At 39.4% G+C, this 25,328-nt stretch overlaps 1 protein-coding gene across 2 annotated transcripts in view; it reads left to right on the forward strand.

Moving 5' to 3' along the window:
- The window catches only part of MAP3K7 (mitogen-activated protein kinase kinase kinase 7), a 77,995-nt gene that overhangs the window by 45,803 nt on the left and 6,864 nt on the right, over positions 1-25,328 (forward strand). For both annotated transcript variants that reach the window (XM_004580378.4, XM_004580379.3), the window contains 2 exons: positions 5,626-5,690; positions 19,610-19,715. In XM_004580378.4, coding sequence (XP_004580435.1) covers positions 5,626-5,690; positions 19,610-19,715 — 171 coding nt within the window. The remainder of the gene's footprint in view (positions 1-5,625; positions 5,691-19,609; positions 19,716-25,328) is intronic.

Raw genomic sequence — 25,328 nt, forward strand, 5'->3', positions numbered from 1 at the left:
TTTATTTTAAAAAGAACACACCATTATTGAGCATCTCCTGGCTAAGAGCCAGGATACAGAAACACAAATTGGGAAGTTTATCTATTGCTGTTCAAAAAATAAGGCTGATTTTTACTTAGGAGTATGGTCTGCAAATACTTGCAATCATTTTTCCTCCATGAAGAAAGGTACTAAGGAACTGGTACTCCGGCTAAAGAAGTGGCACTGTTTAAACTTAGTGATGGGCTGAGGTTACCTCAAACCATTGAAAGGATCAAGAAAATTTAGACAAATGGCCACAATCTTAATCCAGATCTTATGAGTAGGCATTATTAATAAGTAATGATACGGCAAGATAGCTAGTAATAATAGATTTTTAGTTCAATTTTAGTTCAAATTTCTAGGAACTTTTTGAAGTTACCCTCTTACAAGATAACTGGGCAAGAAGAAGAATTTACAGCTGGCGAGTACTACTGGGGTATAGTGGGCAGTCAGCAGTGCTGCTAATTAACCTGTGTACCAGAAGACAGTCTCCTACAATTAAAGTTATCCAATTCAAAATGTCAGTGGTGCTGTAGCTGAGAAACCCTGGTTAGATGCACTCCATAGCCCTCAAAGCAGTTAAAGATCCATCATCTTAACTGAACCTGATGACAGCTTTATCAGAAGAAATCGAAGTCACTTTACAAATGAAGAACTTATGAGTGCTTTTCCCAGAGTCACATATGGAAGACCCCAGCCCAGATCTTCTGAGTCCTGATCACATCCATTTTTGCTCTTTTTAATTCAGAAAGATAATATTTAATAATTTTGCCAGAGGGAGTAATTCTTCCTTTTCTTTAGTGTGTTCACTTGGAGAGACTGTTACATTGATTCCTTGTGGAGTCAGGAAAGCTTAATGCTGTGCTAATGAAATGCTGTTAAGGGGCCAGTGTCTGATGCCAGTTGCTCAGACACCCCATGTTTTACATCGGAGTACCTGAGTTTAGTATGCAGCTCCTGCTCCTGGATGGCTCACAGCACTATTCAATATGAACATTTATTCCTGTGATTTGGACAGTTGGACCCCAAATTTTCCAAATTGTTACTGAGTTAGAAGCCTATTGTAGGCTCATACATTGGAACAGAGTATGGGAAAAGAAAATAAATGTTTTGTTTTAAGTTTTTTCTGTTAAAGCACAATGCTGGAGCTGATATTGTGGCGTAGTAGGTAAAGCTGACTGCTGGACTCTAGCACCCCATATGGGCACTGGTTCAAGAACCGGCTGCTCCACTTCTGGTCCAGCTAACTGCTGATGGATTAGAAAAGCTGCAGAGGAAGATTTGGATGAAGCTTCTGGCTCCTGGGCTTTGGCTTGGCCCAACCCTGGCTGTTGTGGCCATCTGGGGAGTGAGCTTACCAACAAGATTTCTTTCTCTCTCTCTCTCTCTCTCTCTCTCTCTCTCTCACTCTGACTTCAAATAAAACACACACACACAATCCAATCTCCTTTTCAGCCAATGAAATAAGAGTTTGTTGTACTTTTATTTAAAGAAAAGGAATTGAATGGCAGATTATTGGATTGCTTTAAGTTTTTCTGGTGATTTTTCTGCCAGTATTTAATATGGGCAATAAAAGCACAGATCTTGACTTTGCTTTCTGTTTCTTCCCGTCTCTGCATCTCAAATACTCAGATGAAATATGGGTATGAGTTATGACTGTGAGACTGTAGTACACTCTGATAATACCACTTCTTCTGGTGCTAGAAGAATACCTAAATTGTACGTTTCTTTTAAAAATCCACATGTCAAAGGTAAACAAGTAAAATGCTCAAAAGTTACAAGAAAGGAGGAGCAGGCTTTTCCAGTTAAAAGCAGAGTAAGTAGTTAACAAAGCAGATCTTTTTCTAGGGTCAGTAATTGAGGAAGATAAGCAGTCGTGCTCCTCAGCCCTTGCTTGTGTGAATAGAGCACTTAGAGGAAATCAGCTGTGATTATAATGCAGTTTGGAATCCACTGGAAAAAAGTACTTGTGCATATATATAAAACACCTGTAAAAGGTTTAATTGAGCCATTCATCTTCATACTTCTCCAACTCTAATATAAAATTTGCTGTGCTTCATTTATGCTATGGTTGCCATTATAAAATGACATGAATTTCTAAAATGTGATTTCCGAAAGTACATTTTTAAAAATACTTAAATTACATAAATAAATAAATCTTGAAGATTAGTTGAGTTGGAAATTAGGGGCAATTTGTACTTGAACAATTTTTATTCATGTTAATACCTAAATTTCTTTTTTCAGACTTTATTACACTGGTGAATTGCTTTTTGGAAAGTTAGGGGTTCCAAGAGACAGAGAGAACCAAATGGACATAGACAAATAGAGAATTCCCATTTTCTGCTTCACCTCCGATGCCCATAATACTCAAGGCAGGGGCTGGGCCAGCGCAGCCCGGCCCAGCCCTCAGCTGGGAGCCAGGAATACAAGCTATCCATTAGTGGGAAGCTGGAATTGGGATCCGGAGCCTAGTCTCTCTGCTGTGGGACATTGGGATCTTAACTGACTTGTTAACCAACAGCCCAAACACCTGCCCCTTGATTGCATTTTCAGCACTTGAAAATGTTTTTAGATGTTCTGTATTTAAGCAGTGCATTAAAGTGCTTTCCATTTTTTGGCAATTTCCTACTTGCACAGATAATGTTACAGACAATTGTAAACCTTTCAATAGGGATACCCAGATCCATAGGAAGGTATGATAGATTTTGCCCTTTTCTGCCCTGTATAAACACCTCACTTTCAATAAAATTCTGTGTTTGTGGTTAGATAGGAAAATTAATACAGCATACAATGAATATTTAGGAGTTTGTCTACTATATGGTTAGCAGAAAAAAAGTTCACAAAATAAAAAATCAAACTATAATAAAGCTGATTTACTAAAAGCAAAGTAAAAAATTTGTTTCTTTTACGGAGGAGCAAAAAACCCCACTTGTATGGCCTTTGTAAGGAAAGAGCTGGAATTTGTTTAAGCTAGTAAAGGAGTGTCAGATTTGTGTGACTTTAATAAGAACACATATTTTGAAATTACAAACTAGCTTTAAAATAATTTAATACCACAGTGTATAGTGTTATACATGTTTTTAAATCACATTTTACTTAAGAGAATGTGTCCCACAATTTGTAATGTTCAAAAAGAAAGAATCTCAAAATTACCAACATTTTGCTTAAGATGAGGCTGTAGAAAATACAGTGTTAATTGTTAAATGAAGAGCCCAGAAACTTGGAAAGCAAAGCTATCAACTTCTTTAAACTGATCAAGATGTGTGCTTCCTGCAGCAGCAATCTCTGGGTGGATTCTGTGATAACTCAACAGGCAGCTGAGAGAATTAGTTAGATGAAAAAGAGCAGCTTTTTTAAATGACACAAGTGATCTTTTTTCTGTTCTTACTATAAAAAGCATCAAATTGACTTATAGCTGCTGTTCTTAGCCCCCTAATTTTTTTTTTTTTTTTTTGATAGCAGAGAGGTGGGAGATACAGATTATGTTGGTCTTCTGATGAATTCCTTTTGTTGTGTTTACTTAAAAGAATCATTCTCAAACAGGATTCCTTACAGAATGAAATACTTAGGACATTAAAAGCAGGTGTCAGATTCCACATCAAATACGTGTGTAGGTCGTGTTGCTGTTGTTTCTACTTCTTGTTTGTTTGTTTACTATGTGTACTATGGATGTGCACATTCCAGAACACCATAAAAATGTCAAGTTAGTGAATTTCTAAATTAGAATTCAGTTATATAAAATTTAGAATCCAAATTTACTGAGCCAGTAATTTTTATTTGTGATAATAGGAAATTGATTTTTTGTTTGCATTCATATTTCTAAATCAATTCTAAACTAATATTGGAGCAACAAGTATTTGTTGATTTTTTTTTTTTTTTTTTTTTTGCTTTGTCTGAACTGTTTGGATGGATTCTGCTATGGTTGTGCCAATTAAAATGCATTGCTTGATACTGCTTGCCTTAACTTACGCTTGGATATGTCTCATTTGTGGCATTAGCAGTCAGCTCTTCTTTACCCTATCAACTTGTAAGTTTTCATATGGCTGTGCTCCTGTGCTCCACCTAATTTTGTTGGAATGGTGATGTAATGGTTTATAGCACTTGTGCAGGGTGGTTCCTCACATTCACAAATGTTGCTAATCTGAAAAGAGAATTCCAGACACTTTTACAAGCCTGTCTCATCTCTTCTAATTTTAGAATGAGTGTGTTGAATGAAATGTCCCCTAAAATTGCTCCTTAGTCATGGTGATGGGGGTCCTTTTTGTACTTGGTAAGCAATGATGGTTGAAAATATTCACAAAAACACCTTGTGTATGATTCAGTGAATGTGTGGTTCTTTCAGTTTCTAACTTTGTGGAATAAAATGAAATTTTAAGTAAATTTGCATTCAGATTATGCAAAAAAACATGGCCTATAATGGAAAAAAAGGATGATAACCTAAACCTTGAGGGACGATTATAAATTTGAGTTTTTATGTACTATGCCTTTTATGTATTAAAATTCTTATTTGATTTACGCCTTTGTAGTTTGTGCAAAATAATGTTAGAATCACGTGGATTAGCATGCTAAATCATATTAATTGGTTGGTTTAAAATAAAATTTGTGTGTTTTTGTGTGTGCACTCATACATACTCAGGATCATGGAAATCTAAAATTGTTAAGAATGACTGTGTCTGCTACTTGGATCACACTATCAGATGACAGATTCTCAGTGCTGCCCACTAGTTGAGAACTTACATAATCCAGTTAACTGTAAGCTGAGAGAATTTAGAATATTTGGTCAGCTGTTACTCAGAGTATTTTGGTGCTTCCTTTTACACAGCTGAGCTCTCATCTTAGAAGATACTGTGTAAAGAACCCCGTTCCCAAAAAAGTGCTGAGTGAGGCTACTTAATTCATTATGTTTTATTGAAAACTGATGCTTAGAATTCTTTGCTAAATGATTTTTTATTGAATTATCGTTAGCATAAAAGTTTCTAAAGTAGAGCTAATGCAATAGCCCATTTCAACAAGCTGTATTTGAGAAAGTAATGACAGTCATTCCTCTCCAGCAGGAAATTTATAGCATTATTATTCACAAATAATAAAAATTACCAGATTCTGTAAAAGCTAATGGGAACCTATAAGTATGACTTGGTGTGATATATTTAAGCCTGAGCATCCTGTTAGGTCCTGAAACAAGGTATTGCTGCCAGTTGAAGTCCAGTTGTGTCTTACAACCTGCTAGCTGTCTTGCTGTGAAAACTAACGTAAGGTTCCTGAAATAGATGCCGTCATCAGCCCCAGCCCCCAAGCATTTGTCTATTTAAACACATGACAGAAGATGGTGGAACAGAGTTCAGCAGCTATTCATGTGGTAGGAGTGACTGTATTAGGACATACTCCATCATAGAGCAGCAACTTTTGAGTTAAAACACTGCAGCTGTTACGCTTCCTGTCCTTCCTTGGTCCTCTCTTTCTCAACAAGCTTACTTGTTCTTTTTCTCACAAACATTTTGTGTAGGTCCAAGAAGCAACAAATTCCAACTTCCTTCTGTAGCAATTACACCTTTATTATCTGTTTCAGTATATTTCAGCATTTGGTTTTTCTTAATTTCTCAAAAGGCAACGGACAACCAAGACGTAGATCGATTCAAGACTTGACTATTACTGGAACAGAACCTGGTCAGGTAAGATTTAGCATTCAAATTCCTGTCTTTGAAGGATTATGATAAACAGACATCAAGAATTTGCTCTGATATGCTTTGCAAAAAAAGTTTTAATTTGGCCTAAAATTGTGATACAGAAGTTCAGTGGCACTAAACTTAAGTACTTAGAGGGAAATAGCATAAATGTTTATTTAATTTGAAAGTAATTTCTACAAGTAGATTTAAATTGTATAGGGAGGAAAGTTGTTTAGCAGTGCTATGTAATTGTTCTGTGGCTTTTGCATATATCTAATAAGGAAGTATTCAACTCTGTAAGGTAATCATTTGTCATTATGATTGTCCTCTAACATGAATCAGTAATGCTGTCTGCTTTTTATTAATGAGGAGCATAAATAAGGAAGGTCCCACTCCTCTGTCACACAGGACACTGGCATCCTTACAGCTCTTGCATCCTTTAACCTGGCATCTCTGCTGGATTTATGTTTTTGTGACTTTTCCTTGAGGAAATAACTTAGAATGGCTTTTGCCCCAGTGAAGATTTTTATTCTTTGTTGTTCTTAATGCTCTTCTAAAACTGTCACTGTCTGTTACTGTTTTATTTATAAGTGATACAGAGAGTATTGTTATGGAAGCCATTCTGACTAGTATAGTGTCAACCAATCAGATGTTTAAAAGTAATCTAGTCTGAAATTAATACACTTGACAAAGCATAACATAGATCATATTCTGTAAAATGAATTAGGAATCATTATTAGATATTGTGTTTTCATCTTGTTTTCAATTGTGCTGAAATAAATTTTATGAGTACAATATTCCATCATCTCTACTAGTACTTTTAATCCTAGAAAGATGTTTTTCACTTTTGTAGAATAAGTTTTCAGGATTCTCTGCAGTCCTTCCTAAATTTTGGAAGTGCTGTATAGCAAAAATCACTTGATTAAAGTGACAGATCTCTTTTATATGTACACATACTTAAATATATTTCTATTACTTTAATATTAGTGATATTAGTTGCTATAATCTTGATTTCACTTTTTTAATATCACTTTTTGTGAGGCCCCAGAACATTTTTGTCAAGTTCCCCATGTTCTCTTTCTGAAATACTTAAAGATTTTAGTAAGCCCATTTAGTAACTGTTTGCTATCTGGTATTTTCTTTGATTCTTTAGAGGCTGAACGAGCTCAGCCCTCTATCTGTTTACTATCGCCATTGATATTCCACTTATGAGAACCTCTAGCCAAGTGTTCTCCCTTTGACTAGGAATGAGAAGCTGCCCCCTGAGACATGTCAGGTGCGCTGCTGAGTACTAAAATCCTTGCTGTATATCAGGAGTGGTCCTCAGGTCAAGCCTACCTTGTTTCCTCACAAGTTCAGTTTAACTCGGAATTACGTTTCTTATCCCTTTTATTGATAATACTTTCAAATAGTTAAAGACACAGGAAAAGGGGATAATTGCACAAATCAGACTATAGCAAAAGATTGGGATTAGGGAAAGTTTATTATAGCACCAAAACTTGTTCTAAAACAATTGAGTTGTAGCCATCGGAGTAGCAGGGTTTTTTGTTTCTTTTTCAATCTTATTTATTTGAAAGGTAAAGTTATGAAGCAAGGAGAGATAGAACAATCACTTCCATCCTCTGGTTCACTCACCAAATGGCCAAAACACCCAGTGATGTGGAAGGCTGGAACTTCCAATAGTTCCCCATGATGGGTGGCAGAGACTCAACCACTATGGCCAACTTTCAGTGCTTTCCCAGGCACATTAACAAGAAGTTGGATGGAAAGTAAGACAGCCAAGACTTGAAGTGGCACTCATGTAGAATGCCACCATTGCACTCTGTGGCATATCATGCCACGGGCCAACCCCAGCCACTTTTTTTTTTTTTTAAGATTTATTTATATCTATTGCAAATCAGATTTACAGAGAGAAGGAGAGACAGAGATAAAGATGTTCCACCCACTGGATCACTCTGCAAGTGGCCACAACAGCCAAGACTATCCGAAGCCAGGAGCAAGGAGCTTCTTCCGAGTCACCCATGTGGGTGCAGGGTCCCAAGAATTCAGACCACCCTCTACTGCTTTCCCATGCTACAAGCAGGGAGCTGGATGGGAAGTGGAGCAGCTGGAACATGAACCTGTGCCCATATGGGATCCTTGGCATGCAAGTTGAGGATTTAATCACTAGGCTACTGCTCTGAGCCCAATTGGCCCCAGCCATTTTAAAAAATATATCCACTTAAAGCATTCTAACCTTAAAATGTCTAATGTCCAGGTTACTGTCACTGTCCCCAGCCCTATTAACTACAACAGGGAACACAGGAACTGTCCAGGGAAGAAGGCTGAATTCACACCATGCATTTAGAGAAGCAGGCTGAATTCCACACAGAGCTAATAAACACATTTTAATTACTCATGAAGATAAATTCATTTTTGATAAAGAAAAGTGTCCACAACGTAGATTTCTAAAGCTAGAAGGTATCATTCTAAAGTCTGGCTAAGCAGTGATGAGACAGATGGCTCAGAATTTTTGGTCTGTGTTATTTTATCTTATTTTTCTCAGTCATGGAAATTGATAGCATGAAGGGAAAAAATATAGCTCACCTAAAACAATCATCAGAGGCCAGAGAGCTTAACTTTATGTCTCACAGGGGAAAATGAATTGAAGCATATTAATAAAATCTCTTGTATTTTCCATCTATGAACTGAGATTAAACCAGTTGTTTTTATATTGCCATTTCCATTGAGAGAGTGGATAAAGCAAGCTTCTTAACCAAAAGCAAAATGGAAATGTAAGTATGAACAAGTATGTTCTCACATTGTACAATTCAAATTGTGAGCATGTTCTTTTATTAATTCAGGGAATGTATGAACCATTTTAAATAAACCTAACATCCTAGAGGTGAAAAAAGCAGCATCTGGCATCCACAAAGTGACCTGACACTGAGACCTCAGTATTGTCAGAATCTGACCCAGCTGTCAGAGCTAGGCTGTTACTGTCCCATTGGACATAAACAGTCTCCTAGAACACTCAGATCAGACAAGGTTATTCGAAGATAATGTTAAAATGAAACTGAACAAGACCATTTTATAGTGTTGTCTAAACACAAAAACCAACGTTTCCAGGCATCTTGTAAAAAATACCAATTGTTGCCTCCTCTCAGCTCAAATATGCAACTGTTCCTTCTTAACCAATTGCAAGGTTTACCTTCATTCTTGTCTGTCATGCCCCCAGCAGAAGAACCACTGTCATTGAGAGAAGCCAGTCTAGAATCAACCCTTCCTTCGTTAGAGCCTTTTGCAAATCACTCAGGTGAAGCCCAAATTCTATAATAGTTTATTTATAAAACCCTTTTACTGGGGCACTGCCCTGGGCCCACGGGAGCTTTCTTTGCTGCAACAAATAAGCACAACTCCATTACAAGTGTGTTCCTCTTCGTCTTTGGCAAGTGGGCACTGAAAGTACCAATAAAGCCCATTCCCTAAGGGGCTAATTTGAGCAGATCAGATTTACCTGATCTTTTTATCTTTTTCTTTTGTAGCAGGTGTGCAATTACAGAATAGCTACTTTTGGTGTACTCTTTTTGCTAAGCAGGCTCTTATATAAATCCTGTAAATCTCATTTATTTGAAAATTAGAAAAGCACCAGAGCTTCCATCTCTAGGTCATTCTCCGTAACATTGCTGCAGTTGGGTTGCCGTCCTGGGCTCCCAAATGTGTGTCAGAAACTTCATCACTTGCAGGCATGAGCACTGGCTCCCAGGGTGTGTGTTAACAGGAAGCTGGATTCAGGAGCTGGAGTCGGCTCTTAACCCAGATACTTTAATTTAGGACATGGGCAGCTTCACCAGCATCATAACTGCTAGGCCAGACACCCTGCCCTCATTATCTCAATCTTAATTCTTTTTAGTGGGTGCTTTGTATGTCTCCTTTTGCAGGTTGGTTCCTATCATTATGTTTCGAGTATAAAGAAAATATAATATATGCTTATGTAATCTTAGCAAACTTTAAATGTTTTGACTTCTGGTTGTCTCCATAGATAATCATTTCTATTTTGAATATTTTTCACTGGGGGGCCAGTTTTGTGTGGCAGCTAATGAAGCCACCATCTGCAGTGCTGGCATCCCTGTAAGCTCTGATTCAAGTCTAGACTGCTCCACTCCCCATCCAGCACACTGTGTAGGAAAGCAGTCAAACGCCCTGCCACTTCCTTGGGAGTCCAGAGTTGTGTTCCAGGCTCCTGTAACCATTTGAGGAGTGAACCAGTGGTGAAAGATCTCTGTCTCTCCTTCTCTCTGCTATTCTGTGTTTCATGGAAATATTGTCAGTGAGTATGAGTTCATTTTTCAGCAAAACCAATACTAAATATTCATTCTAACAGATTTCTACAGATAACCACACAGATTTATTTTTTATGTATGAGGGGAGCCTTTCTGTGTTGTACTACAATTGTATTTTCATGTGTGCCTGCATATGCTTTGAATTGTGTCCAACTTAAATCTACATTCAGGGTTTCTCTTGGAGGACTGCAATCAGTAAAAATCACAGCTGCATGGTGATGGTGCAGTTCTGTTTATTTTGAATGCTGGACACATTTCATTTTTAGGAAACATTAGGATCTACCTGTATTAGTCAAATATGTGACTTTAGGCAAGTTGCTTATTTCCCTAAGCTTTAGCAACCTTGTTTGTAAATGATAAATACCCGGCCCTTGGGGTTGTTATCACATATGAAAGTATCAGACAGATACTAGATCCTAACTTAGATTCTGTGACTGCCTCCCCATAATGTGCCTCCTAGGGTTCTTGGAACTATTTCCTGGCTCTCATGATAATAAGAAGTAAAATAATAATAACACTTAGAAAAAAAGGTAAAACTCAGTGACAGTCCATCCTTTGTAAGAAATAGTGTGACTTGGGATGTGAGAAGTATTTGCCTTAAAATTTGGTCATTTATCCTGGGGCCAGCAGTGTAGCGTAACCAGTTATAAGCTGCTGACTGTCATGTTAACATCCCATATGAGCACTGGTTGGAGTCCCAACTGCCACATTTCTGATTCAGCTCCCTGCTAATGCATCTGAGAAAGCAGCAGAAGATAGCCCACCCTGGTCACTCACATGGGAGACCCAGATGAAGCTCCTGGCTCCTGGGTTTGGTCTGGCCCAGCCCTGACCAATGTAGCCAATAAATGGTGAGGCAGCAGATGGGTCTTCTTTATCTCTTCCTCTGTGTGTGTGTGTGTGTGTGTGTGTGTGTGTGTGTGTGTGATTCTGCCTTTCAAACATGTTTTTGAAAAGTTTTATTTTACATGCTGAGATTTATTTACTAGAAGTTTTTATTTTGTTGATGTTGTTTTAAATTTTTTTAAGACAGAAACTGACAGACAATCAGGGCTTCCAGTTGCTGATTCACTTCCCAAACACCCACAGCAGCTAGGACTGTGCTGGGTAGGAGTTCAGGACCAGAAACTCAGTCTGGGTCTCCTGCTTGGGTGGCAGGGACACACCTCTTGGAGCCATCATTTGCTGCCTTTCACGTTTGCACTGGAGGAAGCTGGACTCCAGTGCGGGAGCTGGGAGTTGAACGCAGACACTCCAGTGTGAGACACATTTGTCTTAACCAGCATCTTAACCACTAGGGTAAACACACACCCCTCTTTAGTTATGTAAGGCTCATGATTTGTTATACTCCTCATTTTGAACCTCCTTTAGTATGAATTTTTCTGTTAAAACTCTAAATCAAAGACATAATAGTTCCCCATAATTATTGTCTCATAGTATACCTTTCTACTGGGTAATTTAAAGACCATGTAAGAATAATAAACTTCCAAAATTTCCACATAAAGAATCATAGTTGAACCTAAATTAGATTGCACCGATATCTTTTAAAAAGAATGTTTTTGCTATGCCTTGTTATCTTGTTATAGATTCAATTGAATTATTTGTGACTAACCAAGTGAAAAAGGCACCCCTGTAAATCCACATTACCAGCTTGTATTTTTAAAAGATATTATTGAAATATTACTTCAGCTAGACTGTGATATAAATCAGCACTTAGTCTCTGCTTTATTCACGTATAATTGTAGCAACTAAGATTTCTGAGGGTTTAAAATAGCTTTTAAATGTCAGTCTAAATAGTAGCACTAGGCATTAGTTCTTGACTTAAGAAAATGTTTTCCCAGTCTTGCAGGTGAGACATAAAAAGCTAAGCTTTATTTCTGTCTGTAAAATAACTCCCAATTCCTTTTTATAAATACAGAGATAAAGTTCTGGGCAAATGCCAATTCTGGTTCATGTCTACTGGTGGTAATTTGCCCCTGTGGTTTAAATTTGGCCTAGGACTCTTGCTGTCTTAGCTTGCTATGTGGCATTTCTAGACTCCCATAAGCACTTTCATATCCAATTCTGCGGTAAGTTTTCTTATATCTCTTAAATTTTGAACTTTGGAAATTGAATAAAGTAATTGGAAATGCCTTGAAGGAAGGAGCAACTTACAGGAGTTAATAGTTGGAGAGTATTTGTGGCCATCAGAATTTTGCCAATCATTTGAAAACAAAACAAAACAAAAAAAACCCACTGTTATACAACAGTATTTCTTCTGAAGTTAGTTAGTTACAAGAAGTAATGTAATTTTACCCGCAGACTGGTTTAAAATTTTCAAATTGTCAAATGTCAGCTTTCCTTTTGTTTGTCCTCTGTATTTTTCATACATTGAAAAAGTCATGGCTTTAAATATTCCTTTAGTTTTTTTATACAAGCAGATCAAACTAATTTGTGATTCATGTCACGCACAGACATACTTAGCTACCTTATGGATTTCAATTTACCTCATAGCTTTTCTTACTGCTTTAGAGAAAGAGCAGTTTTGAAACTTCAACTGAAACTGCCTCATTTCTTAGTTTGAGATAGCTGTAGCAAATCACAACTGCAACAAAGGAGCGTGCACGTGGAGTACGAGGAGTCTCTTGGAAAGTAGAGTGAAAAGAGTGCGAAGCCAAGAGTTTTCTTGGGAAAGAATTAAGCCTAAGGAGTACTGTGATGCATATCAAGTTCAAATTGGCTTACTCATTTTAATATCACAAATGCTCAGTGGCCTCTTTTTTGGCTACATCAAATCCTTTATGTTTGAAAACCTAATTCTTGTATCTTGTTCTATCTCTAATAATTAGTACTGATTTTTAAATGTCACAATCTCATGTATTTTTCCCTTTAAAATATTAAAGCATTAATGTGAAATTGAGGTGACTCTGAAACCCTCTAGTCTGTCACCACTTTAGAAGAAAAATTTCTCTTGTTTTGCAGTAGAAATTATGATTATTAGGAAAAAAATTCTTCAATCATCAAGACATGCTTTCAATCAAAAGATTAAAAGGCTCAGGAATAATTTCTTAATATCTATACCTTTCCAATTATGACGGTGCTATAAAAGTGAGAGTTACTCACTTCCACACAGGTTGTGTGTGTTTTGGGTACCAATCAGTGGTAAATAAGCATGGCACTAACCAACAGCTTGTGTTATTACTTCATTCAGTGAGTATTTACTATAAGGTTATTGAGTATTCAACACTTGTCCTAAGGCATGAGGATATAGTCTCTGTCCTTAAGAAATCATAGTGGTTTTGAGGAATAAAAACTGAAAGTAGTTTAGAGCATGTCCATTTCAAGTTTTATGTTTATGTAGAAACTGACTATAAATGTAGCTGACATTCAAAGCAGAGGGGTTAGTATACTAGCATACTTTAAAAAGGACTGTCGTTTGGAGCTAGACAGGGACTTGCTAAGTACTACCGGCCTAATCATATATTCCCATCTTGTATTTGCAGCCTTTACTTACTCAGCATTTAGTGAGCATTTTTATTGTGCTAACACACTTACTGTACATCATTTTGTTACATTGTTACAGCCTAATGAGGCAGGCAATACTGTCCTTATTTTACCCTTGAGTCTCAGAGGTTTAATAACTAAAGCTGCACAACTCAGAAAGGCAGAGAGGAAACTCGAAACTATGCACTGACTTGTCTCCAAGGCCTGGTTTCTTTCCTTTTACTATTTCTTCTCAACCACACTTCATAAATGAGAAACCTAAAACTATGGGAGCTCACATACTTACACAAGTTCCCAGAGCCATAAGTGGCAGAACTGAAACTAAAACCCAGGTCTCCAGAGTGTTAGCTTGACAGTGTGAGATTGCTAACATTTTACCTTATAAAATTGACAATTTTGTGTACATCTGTTTGGTACATGCTCTGGGGCCTACACCATATTAGACTTGAATTAAGATGGGATCTGAACTAAAAGTCAGGAGGGAAATGACATATGGAACTTTAAGAGGAAAGAATATGGATGGGTGAGGGAAACCTGGAAGGAAAGTCTTCAACATCAGAGAATCCCAGAACTGACTCCTTAACTAGTAAATGAACATTTTTATTTTTGGTACAGTGCCAGTCACACTCCATCCTCAAACAGGGCCTGGTTTTACATGCAGAGAACTGGAGAAGTGGCAGAAATGACCACATAATATTGAAGGAAACCTGAAGCCAAGCTTTTCACAATGGGGAGATAATACCAAGGAGAGAGAAAAACAGAATTGAAGAACGTGATAAGCCAGACATCTTTGTGAAAGTAGCGTGAATGAAGAAATTTTGGAAACACCAATTTGACACAGTTAAAAATTATTTTGTTATAAGAAAACTATCTCAGATCTAAGCCATTTTGGTAGGTGAACAAGATGAAAGTAGTCTTTCACCCATTTTTCTGCAAAATTATTTTTTGTGTGTTTTATCTCTGAAATTATCATCCAAGTCTCTTGGGCTGTTTAAAATATCCATCATGGGTTTGCAAGGTTTAAAGTCACAGAATTTACTACTGCCTAGGTCACTGGAAGTCATTACCCTCCGAACCAAGGCCCCACATCTACCTCTACGAATAAAGTGCGCATGAGTTGTTGAAGTGACCGGAGGCAGACATTATAGCATGATTAGAGCTCAGCATGTGCCTGTACTCAAGTGTGCCTTATCTAGACTCGTGCTACGTGATACAGTGTTAAACTTGAGATTGTGTGCTTACAAGCTAAAAGTGTAGTAAGATCTTTGTGAATTATATATATTTTGCTTTCCTTGGGGTGGGGCTGTTTGATATTCAGTAACACTTGAAGAAAAAAGGTACTTTTAGGGCCCGGCGGCGTGGCCTAGCGGCTAGAGTCCTCGCCTTGGAAGCCCCTGGATCCCATATGGGCGCCGGTTCTAATCCCGGCAGCTCCACTTCCCATCCAGCTCCCTGCTTGTGGGCTGGGAAAGCAGTCGAGGACGGCCCAATGCATTGGGACACTGCACCCACGTGGGAGACCCGGAAGAGTTTCCAGGTTCCCGGCTTCGGATCGGCGCGCATCGGCCCATTGCGGCTCACTTGGGGAGTGAATCATCGGACGGAAGATCTTCCTCTCTGTCTCTCCTCCTCTGTGTATATCTGGCTGTAATAAAATGAATAAATCTTTTAAAAAAAAAAAGGTACTTTTAAAAACTACAGCATGCGAGAGGTATTTTGATGCAACAAGTTAAGTGGCTGCTTGGAGACCGTGACCCATGTTGGTGAGCATGACTCAGGTGTGACTACTCCATGCTTCCAGTCCAGCTACTTGCAAATGCGCCTGCGAGGCAGCAGATGATTGCCCAAGGACTCGAGTCCCTTGTGTCCTTGGAGGAGTTCCTGGCTTCTGACTTCCAACCAGCCAGTCTCTGCCTGCTGTGAGCATTTTGGAAAAGACCTCCCTAAGTTTCTCCCTCTCTCGCTGTCAGTCTTCTAGATAAAAAACTTTTTCTTGAAAAACCTGATGTAATCCATTTTATAATACCCTTCTAGAGTTTTTAATACATGGAAAATCAATATGTAGACAAGAATACATATGTAATTTCAAAGTTAAAAAATCAGAGGCCCACATGGGTGTGCATCCCTCTTCAACTACATCAACAATGTCAAAAGATTTTTTTTGGGGGGGAGAGTAAATTGATATGAACCTACCACCCAGCTTAAGAAATGAAACATTACCATTTCTAGTACCCTTGCATGTTCTTTTATCCGGCATAGAATTTATCATCTTTATTCTTCAGCTTTTTTTTTAACATTTATTTTTTATTGGAAAGTCAGATATACAGAGAGGAGGAGAGACAGAGAGGAAGATCTTCCATCCAATGATTCACTCCCCAAGAGGCCACAATGGCCGGTGCTGCGCTAATACAAAGCTAGGAGTCAGGAGTCTCCTCCGGGTCTAGCACATGGGTACAGTGTCCCAAGGCTTTGGGCTATCCTCAACTGCTTTCCCAGGCCACAAGCAGAGAGCTGGATAGGAAGTAGGGCAGCTGGGATTAGAACCAACTCCCATATGGGATCCCGATGCATACAAGGAGAGGAGTTTAACCACTAGGCTACTGTGCCGGGCCCAAAATATCAATTTCAATGAAATTTATTTTTGTTATGTGTATTTTTCATAAAAAGGTGTTAAATTTTCATGTTTAATGTGTCAATGTAGATTTTTTCTACTTAACTATTGTGATTAATTATATTAATAAATTTCCTAGAGTTAGATTTGTAACCTTTTATTTGTTAGAAAAGTCCATTTTTTCCAATGGCTTTTATTGCTTTTATAATATCAAATTCTGCTTGATTTTTTTACTTTTTCATCTCTTCATGAAATTAACTAGTAATTTTTGTGTCACACTATTCATTACACTATTCTTATCAGGTCTTTGTGCCTTTGTATCATGAGCTAGGGATTATTTTTCTATTTTCTAGAATAATTTCTCCTTCCCTTTTTATAAGTTTTATTTTTCTTGTATGAAAGAGTGACAAAGGAGACAGACAGTAAGAGATCTTCCGTCTGCTGATTTACTCCCCAAATGGCCCCAAAAGCTAGGAACCCAGAATCTTTTCTGGATCTGCTGTGTAAGCTGGCAGAAGGTTCAAAGCACCTGCCGATCTTCTGTTTCCTTTCAGACACAGTAGTGAATCCAAAGCAGAACAACTGACATTTGGCTAATAGCTGCTGGGCTGCCTGCTTCCCAGGTGACCACTGAACCTGCAGTGCCATACCACCAACCCCTTTATAAGACTGAGAAAGACTTCTTTCTTGAGTGTGTGATGGAAATTAACCAATGAAAACCTCTGGGTTTGGTGTGTGTGTGTGTTTTAATCATGTGTGAAAAGTTTGATAGTCGTGTATTGTTTGTAATTTATTTACATTGTTTGGAATTCATTTAACCTAAACTTTAGCTTAAATTTTAATACTTAACTTAATTTCCAGAAATGTATTAGGAACTATTTTTCATTTGAGAAAGCTTATACTGGTTTTTTTTGTTGTTGTATTGTTGTTGACAATCTTTACATAGTTAATTACGGTTAAAAAAAAAAAAAAGGTTCAGGGGGTATAGGGAAGTGGGTAATACTATTATGTCCATATTGTTTCCATCATGTATCTGAGGTAAAGGGGGATATTGAGGGAGAAGCCCCACCCGGTTTCCCGCCCACCCCAAGTCCCGGATGTGGGGCATGCTCTGAGATATTTGCTCAAGTGGTTTTAATAGTTCTCCAGTTATGAATCGCTGCCAGTTTCGCTCGATGAGGTCGTCCACTGATTGATATGGTCCATCATAAAGTCTCTGTTTGCCCCATATTTCGCTGCCAACATATAGCTGAGATGAATGTTTGACCTGTTCTGTCTTCTGTCTTTTCTTGGTTAGAGTTCTGAGTCCAGCAGTTCGATTGGGGAGATCTCCAAAGAAACCTTGAGGTATTCCCAGACCAGATTCTTGTATGTTCTAGCAAGCACAGGGTTGAGGTTCCCACCAAGGGGCACTTGTGCTGGAATGGGGGCTGCGTTCTATCTAGGAAACAGTTGCAGTCACCCGAGGCACTAGTGTGGGCTGGGATTGGATGCACCAGGCCAGTTCAGACCCCAACACCATCTGGTGTCATGGAGAACCAGGGTAGATGTGGGACTGACTAGGCTGGGTCTCAACCCCCTACTGAGCCATGTGTGAGCTGTATGTGGGTATGGACGAGCCATGGCTGGGCTGAAACATCCAATAACAAGAACCAGAATGGGGTGAAAGCCAGCCAGGAAAAGCCACTGTTCCTGCTAGGACAGGAGGTGAACTGAGTAGGGTTGGCTCAAGGACCCCCTGGTATGCGCAAAATCTGGCATTGGGAGGGGTTCTGATGGAGGAGCCTGGGCAACTCCTCTGGCAGGACACAGTCCTTGCAGGTAAGCGCAAGAAGCATGATAGGAAACAGCCCAGAATAGGCCATGGAAAGTTTCCCACTGGCACACATTCGGCATGGGTCAGGGGCAGACCAGGCTGAATCAGTTCATGTCATCCACTGGCAAATCCAAACACCAGAACAGAGTGTGGGTTGAGCCGGGTTTGGTCGTGGCAAAACCAGTACACATTATGGAATGTCAGGGTGAGGTTGCCTGTACTGGATTTGACTGCAGCACCCAACCAGCACACGTGAGATCCAGGAAGGGAGGGACAGAGCTGGCAGGGGGTTAAGGGGCTGGTCCCCTCTCCGGACAGCTACTCCCCCTGGAGAGCGTGGGCTGGGATGGGGACAGACCAGACTAAGCAAGGCTGCAACACCTGTGCGCTGCATGTGGACTAGATCAGGGAAAAGCCAGGCTGGGCTGATTATTCCTGTGGGTGCAAGCATAAATTAGAGTGGGTGACGGATGTTTGGGCTTGGCTGCAGCATCAGCTGGCAAAAGCTGGCACTGGGGACTAATTCTGTCAAGTCAAATCACAGAACCACCTAAAGAGTGCACAAACCGGGACTGAGAGAGACCTGGGAGGGAAAAAGTGGGTTCCCCCTTCCTGGGTCACTAGTCCCGCGGGAAGGCATGAAAACTAGGACAGGAGTTGAGGTGGCTGGACAGAAAGGCACTCAACAACATCCGTGAGGGCTGGATGGTTGAGTTGGTTAGATGGAACTAAGCTTTAATACCCATTGACAAGTACAAGAGCCAAATGGGATGGGGGACAGACTGATCTACTGCTACACAGACTGGCAAACCAGGGTAGGGGGTGGGCCTGATGGGGGTTATTGTGGGTCGCCCCGACTAGGCTGCAGCTCCCACTGGTTGATGTAAGGGCCGAGTATGTGCTGGGCAGAACCAGACTGGACTGCAACACCCATTGGTTCCAGTGCAACTCGAGACTGAAAACAGAACCAACCCAGCAATTGCAACCACCAGCTGATCGGGGTGATGGACTGTGCCGGGCCCTGTGCTTGCTAGAACATACAAGAAGCTTATACTGTTCTTTTTCTAGCTATGTGTGTTAGATCCCTTGCCTTCAATTGTATGTATCTATTGTCTCTTCCATTACTTCTGGAAATTTCTTCAGGTTCACAGTAGATACAATTCTTCCATCCTCCCATCACCACTATAAGCTTATTTGCTCTCTGCTTTTGTGGGACTGGATGTTTTCTGTTTTGTTTTCTTTTTTTCCTCCAAGTTGCTTACTGTGAGTATAACCTTTCCAGAGTTTTAGCTCTGATCAAAAGTTTCTCCAGTCTTAATCCCATCCTGCAAAGTTTTTTCTGTTCCACTGACTTTGTCAGGCAGTCAACAAAAGCACTAGACCGTTGGATGTTTAGTTGAAACCCATTGATGGAGCTTAAGTTCTTGCTGATATCCTGTCTTGCCTTTTTTGTTGCTGATTTCAAAAGAATGTTTCAGTTACTTTATTGCAAGCTCATCAGTTTTTAGGAGGTATCATGTGAGTGTCTATAAATACTAACATTGATAATCTTCTCAAAAGGTGTATTTTTTGCAGGAGTGCTTGAAGTTGTCAATGAAGAGAGATGGAAGCCTGTCCAGTATCTTTTAATTGGAATACTCTCTTATCCTTTTTTCTAAGCAAATGCTGTTTTGCTTCCTTTCGCTTTTTACAGGTGAGCAGTAGATCATCCAGTCCGAGTGTCAGAATGATCACTACCTCAGGACCAACTTCAGAAAAGCCGACTCGAAGTCATCCATGGACCCCTGACGATTCCACAGGTGACTTGTCAGTTTTTCACACATGTGTTCTTTGGGTGTATCTCTACCCTAGTTTTTACCAAGTTAGGCATTGTTCAGTGTAATATATTGTACTCTTGATGCTGTAGTATTCCTGTTATGATGCATCCTACTAGGTGATAGCAGTAAAGTTAACATCTTCTAAAACCTGGAATCAGTAATATGGTAAATAAATAATCATTGTCTTTATCATAGTCTGTTATTTAAAGGACTATACAATTTGTACCCTAGTTGGGAGGATATTTGTGACCTTTAAAATCATTTTTAGTGATACTGATAGTTCATTTGTATCATATAAATATTCTATTAATACATCTGTAACAGCCGTTAAAAGTTGTTGAGACTACCCAACATGAGCAACTAAATGGTCGAAATATTAGCATTAAAATATACCCTCTAAAAGTATTAATAAAATAGTTTCATTACAGGCAAGCAGAAAATGATGTACTATTATAGAATTAATTTTTTACTAAGAAAAGGCCTTGATAAAAGCTCAGCAATAGGGCCCTGCATGGTGGCCTTGCAGCTAAAGTCCCCCTCACCTTGAACTCCGGGATCCCATATGTGCACCAGTTCTAATCCCGGCAGCTCCACGTCCCATCCAGCTCCCTGCTTGTGGCCTGGGAAAGCAGTCAAGCACGACCCAAAGCCTTGGGACTCTGTACCCACATGGGAGACCTGGAAGAAGTTCCTGACTCCTGGCTTTGAATTGGCACAGTACTGGTCGTTGCAGCCACTTGGGGAGTAAATCATCAGACAGAAGATCTTCCTCTCTGTCTCTCCTCCTCTCTGTATATCTGACTTTGCAATAAAAATAAGTAAGTCTTTAGAAAAAAAGCTCAGCAATATATTTATGTGAAAATTTTTATTTGTTTTATTAAATCAGAGAGTGAAAGATGATCTCTTATACTCTGAAAAATTAAACCAATTGAGATTTTTTTATATTACATCAAATGTGTTGTTAATAGTAGCAATTAAGTTGAAATTAAAAAGCTTTCTGCCTTTACAAACTAAAACATGGCAAGTATTAATAGATATTTGGCATGGTTTAGTCAATTACAGCTTAATTGAAAACATTAATGGAGTGGCCTTTCTCTGTGTCATGTAAGATAGGACTATGTTTAGCCAGGGCTGTACCCTCTAGTTTTAGTAATGTTAAATTTAGTGGTGGTAAAAACTCTTCTAATTTTTACTCTTGGCATATCCGAGACTCAAATTGTCATAGACATTCATCAGTACCCTGCATGTACACAGGATCTGTCGTGAATCAACCCCTCCCCTCTGCAGACAGGAAAATGCTCTTGGCAGATTTTATCACTAGCACTCACAGGGCGGCGGCTGTTTGGTTCTTGAATTTTCCAGTGTAGGAATACACTCCCTCAGATTAACAGCAGCATTTGTCCAAGTCTGTTGAGCTTGCCTCCTAACTTCAGCCTAAACTAATGTAAATACACCAGTTAAAAGTGTAACAGGCTGCCAATTACAGAGATAAAATCCAAATTCTTATAAGTGTCTTTTACTTAGCTAGAAATCCTACCTGGGTCTAACTTGCTTTATTAACCAAATTTTGTCTATGCCTTGAAATAGTTTTAAGTATGTATTTTTAAATTGAAACTCTGGTTTTAGTTTAAAAATTAACTAGTTCATAAAGTTTTTATTCATTTATTTGAAAGGTTGAATGACAGAGAGATGGAGGGACAAAGAAAGAAATCCTTTATCCATTGTGTCACTCCACAAATGGCTGTGACAGCCAGGTCTTATCCAGGCTGAAGCCAGGAACTCTATCGTGGTTTCCCATGTGGAAGGCAGAGCCCAGGCATTGGAGTTATCTTCTATTGCTTTCCCAGGTACATTCTGGGTGGTAGTGGGAAGCACAGCAGCTGGCACTGATATCAGTCCTCCCATATAAACTGCCCGTGTCTTAAGTGACAGCTTAACTCATTGCACCACAATGCTGGCACCTTTGCAGGATTTCTAAGAAGTATTGAAAACCAGGCTGAACAAATTATATGGAACAGATAGGTAAAGCATTTTTCTTGGACTATCTTCTGACCCAGGAGAAAATTAAGAACACAAGTTAAAACAACTTGATCATGTTTTTTTCATTTAATTATAGTATGATGGGTATATTATGGTTTAATGATGTATAAAGAAAGACTTTCGTTTCTGGACCCAGAGCAGGAGCCACCTGGGGGAACTCACTTGAAGAGTTCTTGCTGTGGGCCCAACACGATGACTCACTAAGTAGCTAAATCCTTGCCTTGTACGTACCAGTTGGGCACCATTTGATATCCAAGCTGTTCCACTTCCCATCCAGCTCCCTGCTTGTGGTGTGGGAAAGCAGTGGAGGACAGCCCAAAGCCTTGGAACCCTGCACCCGTGTGGGAGACCTGGAAGGAGCTCCTGTCTACTAGTCAGCTCAGCTCTGGCCATTGAGGCTACTTGGGGAGCAGAATCAGCAAATGAGAAATCTTTTTCTCTATTTCTCCTTCTCTCTGAAATCTGCGTTTCCAATAAAAATAAATAAATCTTTTAAAAAAGGGGGGCGGTTACTGCTGTGCTTGCTACTATCAAAGATAATGCTACGAGACCTGGCCCGTTCCTTGCATTCCTAAATGCATTATGACTCTAAAGCATTAAAAATAAGCAAATAAGCATCATAAACTAGAATGCTTACAAGCTGAGGGTTCTAAGAGTAAAAGAGAAAAAACAAGTAAGACCTGGCATAGTTCATTATTTTTTTTTAATTAAAAAGTGATTTTTTTTTTTAGTCATTAAGTAGAACAGAGATGGAAATATACCCCATGTGAAGAAAAGGCATACTTAACAATAGAAGGTGAAACAAGCTTGATATTGGGAGGGACCTAGAAAGATTTTGCCTCATTTAAGTAAACCAATGTGAGTCTCAAGATTGAAAAGAGGTCGGGAGGAGAATCAGGGTGATGGAATAGGGTAAGGACAGGTTTAAACGGAGAATCATTAGCCATAGTGAAGCAAAGAGGATACTTTCCAGGAAATAGGAGAGCACAGGCCGATGACAGAGGGGTACTTGGAGACTGATGGACACACAAGAAAACAGCAGACAACAGAGTGGTATTACAATGACCAGATACCCCAGTGGCAGTCAGCTAGCAGTGATCTGAGCTCCAACAGTGGCCAGAGCTCCACCAGCAGCCAGGTAAGAAGGGGAGTTCACCAGGAACTCGAGAGGTAAACCAGGCAAAGAACTGCCCGTCCTGCTGATTTATTTGCTTTGACCAGAAGCAGACAGCAGCAGATTCCAAACAGGTCATACAGGAATAGATTTCACAGCCCAGACTCCATCAGAGCCACATCAGGCACCATTTTGTGTAGTGAGGTAGAGGCTGTGGTATGGGACTGTGAATGCTCTAAGCTGGGAGGAGACTCATTTCTGACTCAGTTTATTGCACTGACATGGCATCATACAGCTTTCACCCAAAATAGGTCCAGGTAGCACCCAGACCTATTGGCTAGCAGATGCAAAATTCCTTGAGTGGCATATCAGGTGCAATTTTTTACACAGTGGCAAAAACTTGGGAAACTGGAGGGACAACAGTGAGCTGCACATGCACAAAGTTGGGAGCAAACTTACTTTCAGCTTAGTGTACTATGCTGGTCCCACAGGGAAAATAATACCAACTTTGGCATCCTGCTGGTCCCAGCCAAAATAGGTCCGGGTAGCCCTGAGACCTAAAGGCCAGCAGGTTTTGGCAAGATCAGCACCACCAACAGCCGAGTTAATTAGGACACCTAGTGTCTCCCTAATCCTAGGAACTACGTGAACTGGAAGTGGGAAAAATGTTGTACAGACAATAGTGCAGCCACAGCACAGGATCACAGGAGGTGGAGAGTAGTGAGCCAGGAGCTGGGACTACAGAGACCGTGATGAAAGCCTAACACAAGAGCCCAGATCTGAAACTCACTGGAGAGAGTAGCACAAGTGACTGCAAACAAAGAACCAGGTACCAAACGCGATCACTATAATAGAACTGAAGACGTGTGGGTAACACAGCTTAGAAACTTGCCCTAAGGAGAAGAGCCTGCTAAACAGAAGTACAATGACCAAGAGCAAAAGAAGAAACAGGCACAGTGAATACTACTGAAGACTCCCCTGCAAAGGAGCAAAAGCCTTTGCCAACCTCAGAGTTCACTGAGGAACAAAGAGGAGTTCAAAGAATTTAAGGAATGTATCACTCAGGAAATTAGCAACACTGATGCAAAGTCAAGCCGAATCATTGGGAATGAAGGATGCAATAGAGCTAATTAAAAATTCTGTGGAAAGTCTCAAAAACTGAATGAGGCAGAAGAAAGAATCTCAGAATTGAAAACCAAAGGCAAATGTGAAGAACATCCCGGTAAGATAACAACAGAAGACTTAATCAAACAATGCGCTACCTATTGCTAAAATGACAGGACCAAATTACTACCTATTTCTATTAACCGTGATGCAGATGTTGTAAACCCATCAATCAAATGTCATAGATTAGTAGACTGGATCAAAAAACAAAACCCATCTGTTGCCTACAGGAGACACATCTCACCAACAAAGATCAGCGGAACCTATGTCTCATAGATTTTGATGTTTTTTATTTTCATTTCTTCAAAAATGGTTTTGTTTTTTCATTTTAAGTATCTCATTGACTCATAAGTCATGCAGCAGCATGATTTTCTTCAAGAAGTTTCTTGATTTTGTTTTGCATTTCTTCAGTGATACATCAATCCTGCAGTAGCATGCTTTTAACTTCACGGTGTTGATTTCTTTCTTCTGTTGTTGATTTTGTTTTGTGGCTTTTCATTTAAGCGGATGTACAGTAACTGGATAATGGAGACTGTCATATCGAGATGTGTGGGATGCAGTGCAGTGTGCATCTCCACTTCCAAATCAAAGGTGGACTGCTAATGAAACTGTTAACCATATCTGTTTTAATTTTTTTATTACTTTATTTTGACAATCTTTACAAAGGGTCAAGGGCTACAGGAAAGTGGGTGAGACTATTGTTTCCAAATTATTATCTTTTTTTTCCTGTATCTGGGGTAAAGGAGGAAATAAAGGGAGAAGCCCCACCCAGCCTCCTACCAATCCCAGGTCCCTGTGCGGGGCATGTTCCAAGGGTCCTGCTCAAATGATTTTGACAGTTCAGCAGTTCTGAATTGCTGCCAATCTCACCACATGAGATTCTTTCATTGCAGGCATATACCAAGCATGGAGTCCAGCATCTTATTGTCTAGATAAATTCAACAGTTTCTTGGGGAGACCATCTCTGGTCTGAAGGCAGAGCTGGCAGAATATCATCCCTATCAATTAAAAGCCCCAGCATAGCATCAACAACAATTTACAACATTATGGAATTAATTGACATGGTATTGAGTAACCAATATGTTAAAAAATGCAAGTTCTTAACTATATCCTGTGACTATTTCATTGACATTTCAATTTTAGTTTATATACAACCAGCTTCTATACACCTTAAAAAGGCTATACGGTACTATTCAGCTGTGTCGTGTCCATTTTCATTTTTTAAGATACTTAATCTTTCCATTAAGTCAAGGGTATATTTTTATTCCATTTTACTG

Source organism: Ochotona princeps, chromosome 1 (assembly GCF_030435755.1).
Source record: "Ochotona princeps isolate mOchPri1 chromosome 1, mOchPri1.hap1, whole genome shotgun sequence".
NCBI lineage: Eukaryota > Metazoa > Chordata > Mammalia > Lagomorpha > Ochotonidae > Ochotona > Ochotona princeps.